General features: G+C 38.4%; 1 protein-coding gene across 28 annotated transcripts in view; it reads left to right on the forward strand.

The window, feature by feature from the left end:
* DOCK9 (dedicator of cytokinesis 9) overlaps positions 1–16,314 on the forward strand; it is a 236,178-nt gene that overhangs the window by 160,838 nt on the left and 59,026 nt on the right. For all 28 annotated transcript variants that reach the window (XM_036228861.1, XM_036228837.1, XM_036228844.1 and 25 more), the window contains exons 16-30: positions 365–444; positions 525–712; positions 840–905; positions 2,058–2,150; positions 3,214–3,337; positions 3,695–3,816; positions 4,928–5,014; positions 5,384–5,473; positions 6,809–6,924; positions 7,191–7,260; positions 8,410–8,535; positions 9,097–9,168; positions 14,134–14,280; positions 14,498–14,581; positions 15,190–15,301. In XM_036228861.1, coding sequence (XP_036084754.1) covers positions 365–444; positions 525–712; positions 840–905; positions 2,058–2,150; positions 3,214–3,337; positions 3,695–3,816; positions 4,928–5,014; positions 5,384–5,473; positions 6,809–6,924; positions 7,191–7,260; positions 8,410–8,535; positions 9,097–9,168; positions 14,134–14,280; positions 14,498–14,581; positions 15,190–15,301 — 1,577 coding nt within the window. The remainder of the gene's footprint in view (positions 1–364; positions 445–524; positions 713–839; positions 906–2,057; positions 2,151–3,213; positions 3,338–3,694; positions 3,817–4,927; positions 5,015–5,383; positions 5,474–6,808; positions 6,925–7,190; positions 7,261–8,409; positions 8,536–9,096; positions 9,169–14,133; positions 14,281–14,497; positions 14,582–15,189; positions 15,302–16,314) is intronic.

Consider the following 16,314-nt stretch of genomic DNA (forward strand, 5'->3'; position numbering starts at 1 on the left):
AGTCTTGTGCTGTCTAACATGGTAGCCACTTAGCCACATGTGACTGTTTAGCACTTGAAATGTAGCAAGTCCAAACTGAAGGGAGTGGTAAATGCAAAATACACATCTGGTTTTGAATAATTAGAATGAACTTTTTATACTGATGGCATACCGAAGTAATAATATTTTGGATTTATTGGGTTAATAAATGTATTCTTAAAACTAATTTTACCTGTTTCTTTTTACTTTTTTTAATGTGGCTGCTAGAAAGTTTAAAATCACTTTCGTGGTTTGTGTTATATTTCTCTGGGAAGTCCTGTTCTAGAAATTAGGTTTTAGAGCCAATTTAACTTATAAATGTTTGACTTTTCTCTTTTATTTGTAGACCTGAGAAGATGGCTAAACTCCCCGTGATTTTGGGCAATCTAGACATTACAATTGATAATGTTTCCTCAGACTTTTCTAGTAAGTTGTAAGTTCTATACAATAAACAAACAAAATTTTGTTTGGTTTTTACTTCAAATTATTTGTTTTTAATTTTTCAGATTATGTCAATTCATCATACATTCCCATGAAGCAATTTGAAACCTGTACTAAGACACCAGTCACATTTGAGGTAGAGGAATTTGTGCCCTGCATAGCAAAACACACTCAGCCTTACACCATCTACAACAATCACCTTTATGTTTATCCTAAGTACTTGAAATATGACAGTCAAAAGTCTTTTGCCAAGGTTAGTGTCAAGATGAGTTTTCATTTTTGATATCAAACTCTCAGGTTTCGGCTTCTTGTGTTCTTTTATAAATATTTACATATCTTTGGCTTTTTTTCTTTTTGTTTTTTCTTTAAATATGCTGCAGGCCAGAAATATTGCTATTTGTGTTGAATTCAAAGATTCAGATGAGGAAGACTCTCAGCCTCTGAAGGTTTGTTTTTTTAAGTATATATTCACATTTTTCCATTTAAAAATGCATTTGCATGATGCTGCACATTTTAATGGACATAAAAATATAATACATCACAATATATAACCACATATTCTGAGCCTTGGAGAATATGGAATAATTGAATTCTTACTTCTAGTTGACAACTTCTGTTTTATTATACTGCTTAGAGATTAAGATTTCATATGCATGTTCAATCCGGCAAACACATCGTGTATCTGTGAGCCAAGCATTGTGTGGGTGCTAAGAATTATGTTTAGTAACCTTGATAATAGAAATAATAATAAGAGGTTGATATTTATTAAATGTTTATTATAGTACAATGATAGTAATAAATTATTGTTGATGTTTATTGAGTGCTTATTATACAAGTTCTCTGCTTAGAGCCTCATAGTTATTAACCTCCTTTAATTCTCATAACAGTCTTTTGAGTTAGGAACTATTATTATCTACATTTTTTTAGATGAGACTAATGCACAAAATTTAAGTAAACTGCTTAGGGTCATACATTAGTGGAACCAGTGTTCAAGCCCAAGCAGTCTGGCTCCAGAGCCCAAATTCTTTACTGTAACTATGTGAAAATGACTTTCCAAGAAGTGAAGGAGACAGAGATGTAAAGAATATAACGTAGTTTTTGCCCTAAGAAGTTCACAATTTAGTGAGAAAGATAGTCATGAAAAAATATTTTCTGGCTCACAGAAGGTACTGAAATGGTTTTGGGGGGGGGGGCAAAACTGAATAATTAGTATGGAAAAATCTTGAAGGGACACAGAGAAAGGAGTTAATTATTTTTTGAAGGATGCATGAGAGCTTGCTTGGCGCACATAGAAGGGAAGATCGTTAGGACGAAGGGATTGCATAAACAGAGACACAGAGATGTGAAAGGGAACAGTGAGCCAGGCCTTGCCCAGAGCTACACCATGATGGGGTGTGGGGAGGGCTGGGAGGTAAGCTAGAGGGTGAGCTGGGCCTAGGAGTCAGGGGACTTATGGGTCTGGAGTCTCACAGGCAGAAGAACTTCATCAGAGATGGTTAAGTTTATGCCGTAGGAGTGTTCTTTACAAAACATCTGAGTTTAATTTCTTACTCTATTAATTGAATGCTGATGTGGCCCTTTGCTGACTCTTACTTTAGTGCATTTACGGCAGACCTGGTGGGCCTGTGTTCACAAGAAGCGCCTTTGCTGCAGTTTTACACCATCACCAAAACCCGGAATTTTATGATGAGGTAAGTAAGGTTTATAAGGAAAAACCCAGTGTAACCAGTTTAAGGAAAACTCCCAAGTTCCTTGCTCAATAAAGCAAAATTTAAGAGAAGCTGCATATTATACTGAAATCACAGTGATAAAATTAAATGTTGAAGTATTTATTTTAGATATTTTTTTCTAATTATAAAAGTACATATTGTCAAAAATAAAAACTTGGAAAATATAGGAAAAAAATCAAAATCCTTCTTCTATCACTACTTTAGTTAATATTCTGACATAGTCAAATTCATACTTAAGTAGAGTTAATGTTTATTGGATCTGAGACTCTTCCTTTATCATTATTGGGTTTCCTTATGTAAAATTATAATGGAGTTCATTAAAACTACTATATGGATTTTTTTTTAAATGATCTACCTTGGTTTTTTCATCATGCCTTGGCTATGTTAATGTAGTGGTTTCTTCCATGTGTTTTCCCATTCCTTCTAGAGTAGAAATATCAACTCTCCTATTTTTGGTCAGTGAATGTCTTAGTCTGTTCATGCTGCTATAACAAAATACCACAGACTATGTGGTTTATACACAGTACACAGCAAATATTTATTACTTACAGTTCCAGAGGCTGAAAGTCTGAGATCATTGCCAGCATAATCAGGCAATGGCCATCTCTGCAGTCACAGATTCTCAGCTGTATCCTCAAATGATGGGAAGACCTAGGGAGGTAGCTCTCTAGCATCTCTTTTATAAGAACATCTCTTTTATAAGGGCTCCACTTTCATGATCTAATCACCTGTAAAGGCTCCTATTAATACTGTCACCTTTGCAGGTTAGAATTTCAACAGGTGAACAGGGGGGAAGGAGTGGAAGTGGGGGACACATTCAGATCATAACAACCTAAAAATATATTAAGGATCCATTTCTTCCTTAGCACAATTTACAGCCTCACATTTCTTTAACTGCAAATGTTACTATCAGTTTGGAGACCAAATGCACATTTTTGCACTGGGTGACGCGCTGTGTGGCTTCTTTCCCCAAGAAATGTTGTTTTTTAATAATAGGAAGATTATTATTTTGTCTTCCTTGCAGATTAAAATAGAATTGCCCACCCAGCTACATGAAAAGCACCACTTGTTGTTCACATTCTTCCATGTCAGCTGTGATAATTCAAGTAAAGGGAGCACGAAGAAGAAGGATGTTGTTGAAACCCAAGGTTTGAAATGTCATTATTTCTTTGTTTGTTTATAACTTACACATTAGATTCATAAATTTTATTTCGATTTTGAGTTTGCATCTTTTTGCAAAGGATTTTTACATGAAGTTTGTGAAGGTAGCATGCCTGGCTTGGATATGTAAAGTTTTATAACAGATAGTTTTAGAATTCTATATCCAAAGCAGTCAGAGTACCTTGTAGACAATGTTGTGTAGAGACTATATTCAGGGCCTTTTGATTTCTTACCCTCATTGATATTGACAGTTCTTTAAAAAATCAAGCAATTTAGTAGCTTTGGCCTTCTGTTGTACATTTTCATACACTTACAGTGAATTTTTCTGTTCTTTGTTTCAACAGTTGGATATTCTTGGCTTCCTCTCCTGAAAGATGGAAGGGTGGTGACTAACGAGCAACACATTCCTGTCTCAGCCAATCTCCCATCTGGCTACCTTGGCTACCAGGAGCTCGGGATGGGCAGGGTATAGAACTTTAAGACTGGTTTATCCCAATTCCTTCAGAAATGTTAGAGATCAACCAATACAACAAAAACACACACAAAAAGCAGTCTGTATATTTGCCAATCCCAACATTTTGGTCTTAGTTATTCATTTTCAGGTAAACTTAGGCCACTGAAAGGCAGTGCTGTTAACAGTATCACAATTTAGAACGATAGTTTGAGCATTTTAGTATACACCCAGAAGTAGCAGTGCCTCATCAGGAAAATGGGGACTTGAAGATACTGGATGAGGTAGAAATTCCCCACAAATTAGACATGCTCAAATAAAGAGGAATCTTTAGGGCCATACAAATGATTAGACATTGTCTTGCAGCTTTATGTAAGTCTAGTGTGTAAATCTCTCACCCACATGGTAGCCCATCATGATAACCTTTCTGATTTGTTGAAGCCTGAATTGTCTCAGATTTCAATTGGTTTGTTACTTTTACATTCAATTGGTTTGTTACTTTTACATTCTTTTAACCATCTTAGATTTTCTGGATTTCAGTTTTATAACATTTCACTTCATTTCGAATGACTTTTAATGCTTTTCCGCATTTAAATAGTGCCAACTTTGCGGCCATGTTATGGACAAATAGTTAAAATATTCCAAAATAAGGGTAAATCATATAGCAGTTATAATTCCTGGTTCGAAAATGAGAAAAATGGAGGTTTCAGAAAGTAAAACAAGCACAAACAATGATCGGCCCTTTCCCTGTGCAGGAGTACTTACTGTCCCGTCTGCTTTACCTGGTACCTCCTGCCGTCGCTTCCAGTATCCTGAACTCAAATTTGGTTAAGTCATTGTCGAAATAGAATTCTTTCCCTCTCTAGTGGACAGTAAGTCTTACAGCTGCAACCGAACAAAAAATAATAATAATAACTTAGAAAATTCCGTAAGAAGAGCATTACACTTGGGGGAAGAAAGTAGGTGAAAATTAGTGCTGGTCGTATTCCTGCTGTGAGCCAGGCATAGCTGTCAAGCCACCAGAGCTGTCTGGGCCTTCAGCACCTCATCAGCACCCTCATTCATGATGTATTTGAAGTCAAGATCACTAACCTGTCGGAATGTATTTTCCTCCATATTTTTTCAGCATTGTGGTCCAGAAATTAAATGGGTAGACGGAAGCAAGCCACTGCTAAAAGTTTCAACTCATCTGGTTTCCACGATATATACTCAGGTTAGTGCTTAAAATTAGCAGCGATTGCTCTGTGGATGACTGCGTATGATTTTTTAGCAAAACAGAATAATAATTGATATGTTATATGGATATATTTTTACTCCTTATAGATCTTTTAAAGAATGAAAGTACATACAAGGTGCTCATATGTACTGAAATAAATGAATGGTAAAAGTAACATTTCTCAAAAGTTTTCTTCTTTTGTCAGAGGATCTTTGAAATCTTAAATTTATTTTTATCTCTGTGATGTTTTCATTTTTATATGATTAGTTTTGTAGTCTAAATAAAACTAGGAGAAGCAAATATTCCCATTTCCATAGCAGATATGCTAATTAGCTTTCGTTTTCTTTTCCTCTTTCTTCCCCCCAGGATCAGCATTTACATAATTTTTTCCAGTACTGTCAGAAAACTGAATCTGGAGCCCAAGCCTTAGGGAATGAACTTGTAAAGTACCTTAAGGTATCAAATGGCTTTCTTAGTAACCCCTTTTTAATGAGGTTGGAGTTGGCTGGGTTTTCTATTTCATGATGAGTGTTGTTTTTATCCTTTGGAAACATTATAAGGATGCTCGTAGCTAGATGCTCTCACGTCAGCAGCTTCTATATAGTTTTAGATAATGGCAAGACGGGGACTCAGAAATAGTTCTCCTCCTGCCTTAGTCCTAGTCCCACATATACTTTTCTCAGGCTGGTCCTAAAACACATTGTTCCCCACATAGAAAACCACTCACTTATACCGGTCATCTGTATTGAGTGCTCAGCAGGCAAAAAGCACGATAATAGGCACATAAGAAGCAGTGACTTTAGTCTCACCATTTAGGAATGTCCAGCTCATTGTAGGAAATACCGCAAGCTTGGCGAATGCCTGCTAGGTGGATTAGAATAATAACGATACATGCAGCCAACCCCAGCTTCGTGCAGGGGTTAGGGTGGTAACACAGTGAGAGCAAGGAGGGTTTGTTGAGGGGAGTTTCATCCAAGATATGATTTTAGGGGAACAATTCTAAAAAGGAGAGTAGTACAAAGGGCATTCTAGGCATGGGGACAAAACACAAGAAATGTAAGAAATGGAGTAGAAGTTGGATTTAAGTAAGGAAAATGGAGGGGGGATTCTGAAATTACCGCTGTGCCTAGCCCCCCAGAGAGCCACGTGACTTGAAGAAAAGACTTCCTATTAGTTTTCTATTGCCGCTGTAAGAAATTACCACAAACTTGGTGGCTTAAAACAACACAAATTTATTATCTTACACTACTGTAGGTCTGACAAGAGTCTCAGTGGGCTAAAATCAGCATGTTGTTAATAGGGCCGAGTTCCTTTTCTGTAAACCCTAGGTGGTGAACCTGTTTTCTTGTTCTCTTCCAGCTTCTAAAGGCTGCCCTCATTCCTTGGCTTTTGGCCTCTCTCAAAGCCGACAAAGTTGCTTCTCTGACCCATTCCTGCTTAGGCATGTCTCCCCTGACTCTCCTCTTTTGTCTTCTTCCACTTTCAAGGACCCTTGTGATTCCATTGGGCACACCTGGGTAAATCCAGGGAGTCCCCCCCTATCTTTTTTTATTTTTTAGAGTCCCCCATTCTTAAGGCTAGCTGGTTAGCAACCTTAATTCCCCTTTGCCATATAACATATTTACAGGTTCTGGGGATTAGGCCACAGACATCATTTTTCCTTATTCTGCCTGCCACTGCCTTCCATTTGTTTCAGATAGGCTTCTTCCATCCTTATTTAAAACTGGAAATTGCTTGGTGTTGGTTTACTTTCGAAGGGATGACTGGAGCTTTTGTATTCCATGTCCGTAGAGTCTGCACGCAATGGAAGGCCACGTGATGATCGCCTTCTTGCCCACCATTCTAAACCAGCTATTCCGCGTCCTCACCAGAGCAACTCATGAGGAAGTCGCCGTCAATGTGACACGGTGAGAGGGGCGGAAATGTGAATACTCTTCTTCTTTTTCAGTCTGTCCAGATCCGGAGCACAGCCATACATATCTGGGATGCTAGTATGTGTTAAACATTATATTTAAAAAATTTCTTTTGATCTCATAAGTAGGGACCCCATCTAATTTCTTGTTTTCTGTGGTGCCAATAGCATCATCATTGTTCTACTACTACTGTGATAATAATGTAATGTTTCCATTTTCACATTACTATTCATTGCTTTATTCATTCCTGTGGTGTGTAGGGTCATTATTCATGTGGTTGCCCAGTGCCATGAGGAAGGATTGGAGAGCCACTTGAGGTCATATGTGAAGGTATGTAAAATAAACCGTCCCAATCATTTAAATCCGTGGCTCTCCAATTTTCCTTCTGAGAACTTATTTTTTAAAAATCTAGGTATTTGGGGATGTATTTTGAGATGAAACTTAATACTTCTGCTTTCTCTTCTGTACCATATAGCCAGTGCTTGCACCTGAACAAGGGGAAGTCCAAAGAGGGGCAGCCATTCATTTATTTACTTAATTTCATTTTGTTAAACTGCATTTCTTCTTTTACTGAGTTTTGCACATAATGTGACCCAGATGATGTAGAAATTTAAAGAAGAATTTTAAGTCACTCTTATATAGGCCTCTGGTATAGCTTATTGATGTGGTCCTCAACTTTTATGGCACCAGGGACCGGTGCTCCTTTGGGAATCTAATGTCTGATGATCTGAGGTGGAGCTGAGGCAGTGATGCTAGCACTAGGGAGCAGTTGCAAACACAGATGAAGCTTCACTCGCTCGCCCACTGCTCACCTCATGCTGTGTGGCCTGGTTCCTAACAGGCCATGGACCGGTACCCATCTGCTGCTTGGAGGTTGGGCACCCCTGGCTTATTGTCTTCATTTTTCTTTTTCTCATTTAAAATTTCCAGGAAGACTACTTCTTCCAAGATAGGAAGGTTAGCTCTGGCCACCATCAAAGTGAATAACTATGTGTGACAGCAAGAGATGTTGTCGGGATCAATATGAACAAATTCTTCATTTATATACAATATTCAGTAAAGTAAACATAATGTCAGTTACTGTTCTGAGAAGTTAACACACATCCTATTTAGTCTTCAACACCTCTATGAATCGTAGCTATGTGTTAGCTTAAAAAATAAAGTTTAGGTTGTTCAGAGTATAGTTACCTAGTGTCTTGTGACACATTTTGTAAAGTTCTTGGGAAGTGGAGCTGTGGCCTGGAGGATCACTGACCTGAGTCAGGCAATTCACATATTTTGATAGGTTCCCTGAAGACACCCTGGGCTCCCTCTTTCAGTCACATGACAACCATCCTTCCCACTTTCCATTTTCACACCTTCCTCTCCCACCCATGCAATCGTACCTCGGTCCCTCATCTCCATTCCTTGGAATTTCTCCAGCTTTCAGCTCATTTTGAAGGACCAATGCATTAAAATATCTTTCTCTTTTCTTTAAAGTATGCTTATAAGGCCGAGCCATATATTGCTTCTGAATATAAGACAGTGCATGAAGAACTGACCAAATCCATGACCACAATTCTCAAACCTTCTGCCGATTTCCTCACCAGCAACAAACTACTTAAGGTATGTTGGGAGGGCCGGCAAGACTGCGGCATTGAGGCCGATTAAAGAAAACTCAAATTCCTCAGCTTGATCAAGTTACCCTTTTTTGTGTGCTTTTAGAGACAATTACCATCTCCTAAAAAGGGGTAACAGAATTAGATTTTTGCCACTTGTACTGTGCTCCTGTTAAAGCTGTAAAGTTATTACTACACTCAAGAGTTTCATGGGGTCTTTGGTATTAATAAGTCACTATAATCAAATCTGTGGAGGACTCTGAGAGATTACACAGGCATGCGTCAGCAGACGAGACTCAGCCAAGAGGAGAGACCGCACATCTAATCTGGCAGTGCCTCTTTCTGCGTTGTGTCATGCTGAGCAGATGCACCAAGTTTCCTATTGTCAGACATGTCAAAACAGGACAACATCTGCTATGCACCTCTGGTTCGAAAATTTGCCAAAAGGTTCAGCCATGTTTTGGGGTCACACCTGTTTTATTTCAGTAACATGGCCAGCCTAAGAGAATAAACATCTCACCTTATAATTGGTTGTTTTTCTTACTGGGATCTTTTTATTTTCTTTCAGTATTCATGGTTTTTCTTTGATGTTTTGATAAAATCCATGGCTCAGCATTTGATAGAGAACTCCAAAGTTAAGGTATGTCACTTCATATCAAGACTTGTGGGGCGGTTCTTAGGGGAAAGTGTCTTTCATTGTGTTTGCAGCTAACATTTATTAACACTCCCTGTGTGCCAGTTGCAGTACCATTTTAAGCGCTTTCTGCTAATAAAGCATTTTAGCTTTATAACAACCCTATGGGGAGAGTATCATTTTATAGATGAATAAACTTGGGCTTGAGCTACCTGCCCAAGGCCATGCTACTAGTGAATGGCGAGAATAGGTTTTGAGCCAGCTTTGGCTCCAGAGCTCACACTCCTCAAGCACTGTGTTATTAAATCCAAAGAAAAATGTGTCTTTTCCTTTGACTAGCTTAGAAGTCTTTAAATCTGTTGAAGTAGGGATAGTAGTTTAAGCAGTCATTTGAAATATAATTACCTGGTGTTTCTTAAGTGGCTTGAACATCATGGACAGTTCTCAGAGATTTAGATGAGAATGTCCGATGATACTTCACTTCCTCTATAACCAATGAGTGGTTTCTGAGATAATTCGGTCAATCCCCAGCCTTCCTCTCCAACGTGCCTGGGTGTGTGTGCCTTTGTAATCTTTGGGTCCCTATGCTATCCCCATACTCATCTCTAGACTGATGCCTGTCAAGGTGTGATTTGCTGCCTGCTATCGGAGGCTCAGTGTAGATAAGTTTTTCTAAAATGTGAAGGCAGTAAACACAGGTAGCCAGGTTGCAAAGTTCCTTCAGAAATGCACAGTCTTAAGGTTGCCATTATAATTCTTGTTGCATTGTAGCTATACAGAAATGGGCTTGAGGAGTCTGGGTGAGAGATGGAGGCACCTGTGCAGGGAGCAGCAGTCGAGGTGCCTGGCATTCTCTCTCAGTAACTGGGAAGGAGAGAGGAGTCACAGGGGTGAGGGTCAGGATTTCAGCCCCATGGACAAGAGATCTGGACTCTAGGAGGAAGCCTTGGGAAAGGCTGCTGGATGTCGTCAGGCAGAAGGATGGTGGTTCAGACCGAAGGCTGTACTTTTCTCTCGGAGAGCAGGCACTGTTGCCAGACCAGGTGGTTTCTTTTTCTTTTTTTCTTTTTATTCTTTTAAATCCAGTTTTAATGCACAGGGAGATGCCAGATGGAGGTGGGCCCTGCCTTCCACAGAGTAACACACCATCTAAATCATGCCAGAACAGCCTGCCAAGGAGAAAACCTAGCAGATTGTTTACTTGGCAGTGTGCAGCTAAATGTACATGCATACGTATATGCACACGTGCGTGCACGCACACACACACGCACAGGTCATTTGGATATATTTACTTTCTTTTAAAAATGTTGTCACATGCAGGGTAGGCTTTAGGCCTGTACTAGTTTTAGAGCACTGCCATAGCAACTACCACAGCCTGGGTGACTTAAGCAATACAAATTTATTTTCCGACGATTATGGAGTGTGGAAGTCCAAGATGACGGTATCTGTTCCGTTGGTTTCTCCTGGGGGCTTGCTCCGTAGATGGTAGTCTTCTCCCTGTGTCTTTATACTCTCTCCTTTCTGTGCTCGTCTGTGTCCTAATGGTCTCTTTCCTCAGAAGGATAGTAGCCCTGTTGGATTAAGGCCCACTATAATGACCTTGCTTTAACTTAAGTTACATTTAACATAAAATTAATACAGTCTTTAAATTATCTCTTTAAAGACCCTGTCTCCAAGTACAGTCATATTGGAGGTATTGTGGGTTAAGACATTAACATGAATTTTGAGGGGATACAATTCAATCCATGGCAGGGCCTCACTGGATTTTTAAATATTTTTGACCCTAAATAAATTTAATCACTTCAGAGAGATTAATGACTTAATCATACTTAAAAATATAACCGATTTATTGAAAAAAATATTTCTTGAACACTTATCATATGCAGTCTCAAGGGTTACGAAAGTAAATGGGGCGCGGTTTGTGCCCTCATGGAATTTAGGTGGGAAATTGTACGATTAGACCATGGGAGTGATGGTCGCAGAGGTAATGAACACTTCGGAAACACTCACAAGAAGTGTATTCAAAATCAAATATCAATGACATCTTTCTGAGAACGGTGACAGAAGATTAATAAAGGAATTTAACTGGATGTGTTCTTTTCTCAGGATGCCAAATTAAACGATAAACTTTAGGGATGATAAGGATCTGGAAGCTACCCTCTGGTCCAGCTCCTCTCTTATTTGGCAGATGGTAGTGTATAGACCTGCATAGTGACCTGCCCAAGGTCAGTAGGCAGAGCCAAGAACCTGTGCTAGAGTCAGAATCAGCCTCTCCCAGATGTTTTGCCATTTCCAGCCTTATAACCTGATTCTCCAGCGCCTCTGGGACAAAGCTTTTTTTTGGATCTCTTTGGAACAAACCACGCAAATGCTACCATGCACAACCTTTTTTTGTAAGTTAATTGTATCTTAGTCCTACAACAATACTCAGAGAGTTTTTAGAAGTAGTTTATTTTAAAATTGTTACCCAGTTTGAAAAGAAACACTGGCATCCAAAAGGAGGAAGCTTAACCGTAACATAATTTACTATAAAAAGAGCTTCAAAATACCCACTTACATTTTGAAGAGGTGGACGTTTTCACTTTTGGAAGGCTCCCCGCTGAATTCTACTTCTATGTCACCCCAGACACCATGCCACTTTTTCCCTAAATCTCTCATTATTGATCTAGAAACTGCTCTCGCATTTTTTTGAAGCCTTCAGTTTGTCTCATGTCTTAGGAGTAATGAGTGTTATATGTTTGAAGTGGTATTTTTATGTCTGTCTTATATTTTCGTCTTAGGAAGTGTATGTCTTAGGAGCATTTGAGATCTTGCTCACCAGCATATGCTCTCAGTTTGGCGCAAATAAACTCATTTTAAAAATTAAAAAAAAAAAATTGTGCTTCCCAGTGTTCTGAATTTAGGGAACAAGTTTTTGTTCACCATTACTGTATATTGGTGCTTTCCAAAATCATGATCAAATCCCCTCAGAATGTTTTATATTTTTTGATTGAAGATTATTAATCTAATCCAATGAGTTTATAATCCTTACCGGTATTTTTTTTTTCCTCATTTGATGAGTCTTTCTTAAAGTGTGATGACTAGGCACACACATGTCTGGTAGGGGCACCTAGGCCACGGATTCATATAGGAGCCAGAGAATGCTTTCGGCGCTGTTGAAAGTGCCCTTCCCAAAGATAACTGACAGCGATTGGCACTTGGGGGCATAGCGTATGGTGAGCTGAGGCCTTTAGTGGGTATTCCCGGTGTTATTTGGGTCATTCCATCTGGTACATATTTACGTGGAGGGATAAATTTGCCCGCTGCTTTGCTTGCTTCTAATGCCATACTGTCTCTGAAGATGGAGGTCACATGTGTCCACCTTCCCACCCTCAGCCTAACAAGCTATATTGTTTCATTTGCTAAGGAAGACTGTAGATCAGAATAGCTAGTTCTCTTTGAACTAGCTATTTAAAATAAGCAATTTCCTTGCTAGACTCAAGTGTTTCTTAGGTGACATGTGCTTGGAATTTAAAATAGCAGTTTTTGCGTAGACCTCATTGAGGCCTACTCAGGAGTTCGCAACCCCCAACCCTACTCTGCCTCCGTGGGCAACATGTTTTAGGTGTTTCTTTTCTATCATTTATATTTAGCAACTATAATTTCAGCAGGTTCATTTTGAATTTCCTTTCCTCCCACACTGAATCAAGCAAATTACTGGCATTCCACAGGTATATTTCAAGCCCATTGGAAAACCTGGCATAGGATAGAATGAATATATATACCCTTAAGTGTTACTTGGTTAACCTTCAACCATTTTCTGGCTTAATTGAGCAAGGAAAGAGCTTTCTTTGAAAAGTAGGAGGAGAATGGTATGGTTCATGATGTAAGTGAACTATTTGGACTTCCCTTAAACCATATACCTCAAAAGGGTGGATTTTCATACATATAATTTAAACCTCAGTGAACCTGACTTAAGAAAACAGAACATAGTAAAATCACATTTGAGTAGGGGCTGATGGGAGGCCACTTAGGCATTAAGTTTGAGAGTATACGAGAGTGGCGCTTTTGAGAGGGATAATCAGGACATGGTTTACCAGTGAAGACCAGAGGTGATGAGTTACATTTGAGATATCTGAAGCTTTAGGGCTGTAGGTTCAGCATCTGTGACAGAGATCTAAAATAACAATGACTTAAATGAGAAAAAATAGTTTATTTTTTCTCACATGAAAGTCCAAGCTAGAATGGGGGTTTTGTTCCACAAAGTTTTTTGAGAGCTCAGACACCTTCTGCCTCACTGCTTTGTCTACCTGGAGTGCTGTTCATCCTCCTGGTCTAACCAGATTCACCACCACATCCACGTGGAGCCAGTAGGAAGAAGACATATGTTTTCCCTGTAGGGTATGACCTATTGCTACCCCATAACAACATTTAGTATATTTCCTGACATGTAGAGGATAAACAGTAAGGGGTAGCTTACTGTTGAGTGGTCTGGGTGTAATTTCTTAGGTAAGCATTCCTGATGGGGAAAATTACTATGTAAAGTTAATTCAAAGAGGGCTGCTTCTAAGCAGTGTCAGCTGGTAACGTACAATCAGAGATTGTACGTACAATCAGAGATTTCTTTAGACAGTGTTGTCTAAAGAAATCTCTGAGAGGCACAGCTATTAGAATCACCGGAAGTACTCAGTAAAAAGGCAGCTCCTGATCAGGGTCTCTGAGTAAAGGCACATCTCTACATTTTTAAACATCTGCAAGGTGATCTTTATCACGCTGAAGTTTGAGATCTCAGGTCTAATCCACAGCACCTATTTGAAGTATTAGAATACTTGTACAGTACTTTGAGAGAAGAAAGAATAAGTAATCTTATCTAATTTTAGATAAATAAGATTAGAATGCTAGGTTTTTAAAATGGACTGAAGAATGAGATATTTTTCCCCCAAAAGGTTACAACTTAAAAAGTAATGCATATTTTCTTTAAATTCTTTTTAGTTATTGCGAAACCAGAGATTTCCTGCATCCTATCATCATGCTGTGGAAACTGTTGTGAATATGCTGATGCCACACATCACTCAGAAGTTTCGAGATAACCCAGAGGCATCTAAGAATGCAAATCATAGCCTTGCTGTCTTCATAAAGGTAGGGAGGGACCTTCAGGCAAGAGAGTGTCAGCTAAGTAACTAAAATGTTCTTTCTAGCAGAGTGACTAGTATGTAATAGAAGTTAGTTGCTCAGTCAATGTCAATGGCATGTCTGTATGCTAAAGAAAACTTATTAACAATAATGATGGATTGGAATCCAACTTTTGGAAAAGTTCGAGCCTAAATACTTACGTCTGTGGGTTGTTTATCCACAGAGATGCTTCACTTTCATGGACAGGGGCTTCATCTTTAAGCAGATCAACAACTACATCAGCTGCTTTGCTCCTGGAGATCCCAAGGTAGTGTGTGTGTTCTTTTTGTCTTATTGATTCACCTCCAGAAACCCGCCTTTTTCTCTTGGTTCTCATCAGAATTTTCTTTCAGTCCCAGGGCCACTACTCAGTCTCCTTTCTTTACGATACTAATTCATATTAGCTAGTATTTACTTCCACTATCGTGTGATATTGGGACACAGTAATTCCGAATGTGAAATAAACATCCATATTGATTTTCTCATAAACACCTGAAATGACTTCTCAACTGCAAAACTAAAAGTGTATTCAGCAAGGTAATGGAAGTAACCCTGTAGCCTTTCTCTTACTCATTTTTTAATTTTATCCAGTTTGTCTATAATTGTAAACTGCTTGAAATCCTTTATTGAAGTATGAGGAGCATAAACAATAAATGCCCTAAAAGTCAGTGGAGAACATTGTTTAATGACGTGTGTTTTCAATTTTCAAACAAATCCCTGCAGCCATTCTGAAATCTAAAATAGCATAGAACATACAGTTCCAAGAAGGTCGAGAAACTAAAGACTGGGTGTATTATTTCTCATGTGTTTTTTTAGGATGCCGTATAAAGTATCCAATGAGGTGTTTAACTTAAGACTAAACGTTTTTTCCTGCAGACCCTCTTTGAATACAAGTTTGAATTTCTCCGTGTCGTGTGCAATCATGAACATTATATTCCTATGAATTTACCGATGCCATTTGGAAAAGGCAGGATTCAAAGATACCAAGGTAATCTTACCTTTATACACATTAACTTAGTCTTTTCAACTAAGAAAGCCACTTATTTTTAATAAAATAAGAGAATTGATCCCAACATGACATCAGAATTTTAATTTTTTTATTGATGGGTTAATTTTTTTCTTGGTAGATTTCCACGTTAAAAATATTGATAAAATGCTCACTGGGAGTCTTACTTTTCAGCAAACTTACCACACTACAGGTCATGTTAGTGTGACTCTTTTTCGTTGAAAAATTCCTTTGCTTAAACAATAGAAATCCATTTTACTTACTGTAGTTTATTTTTATTCGTTTCATTTTTTTTCTTTTTTCTCATGAATTAGCTTTTCTTTCACCAACTGTGGAGTCAAATGAAACTCCTGTAGGTAGGTGTGGAGTGTGATGCTTGCCTTCTTGCATTTTCCTCCTTTAAAAGAAAAAGAATGCAAGTGATTGCTGAAATGCTTTCATATGCTATTCATTTAGGCATTTCCCATATATTTGGATCAGTTTTAAACTCATCATAAACCAGTGAATGTATTCTCACTGTAGCTAAGACATTGCTGTAACATACCAGGGAGGCACCTTGCCTTTTGCTTCTGGATCCTCTAGGATATTCTTTAAAAAGCAAAACAAACAAAAAGCCCTGCTTCACTCCAAAAATATATTATGCTACCATTTTCATAGCCCTTGTCCATAGTGGTGACAGTAACCTAAATCACAGCAACGTGGCTTTTCACATGCTTTTTGTGTTTGCATGTTGTCTTTATTAACTGTTTTTGTATACTCTTTAAGTTTGAAGAAGGATAAGCTCATAAAGATTTCTTTATATTTATTGAATAAATCAAATGAATTGAATTAGTCTGTTAGGTTTGTCAAGTGCTATTTACTGAGTTTAGTGCCTTGTGTGTGCTCAGGATTATTTATACTAAAGGGGAGAAAAAGTGGAAGGATACCACCAAACTATTAATAACACCTAAATCAACTGACTGAAATTTAGAGAGAAACCTACAAAGGCATTCATT

This window comes from Rousettus aegyptiacus, unplaced genomic scaffold, assembly GCF_014176215.1.
Source record: "Rousettus aegyptiacus isolate mRouAeg1 unplaced genomic scaffold, mRouAeg1.p scaffold_m13_p_11, whole genome shotgun sequence".
NCBI lineage: Eukaryota > Metazoa > Chordata > Mammalia > Chiroptera > Pteropodidae > Rousettus > Rousettus aegyptiacus.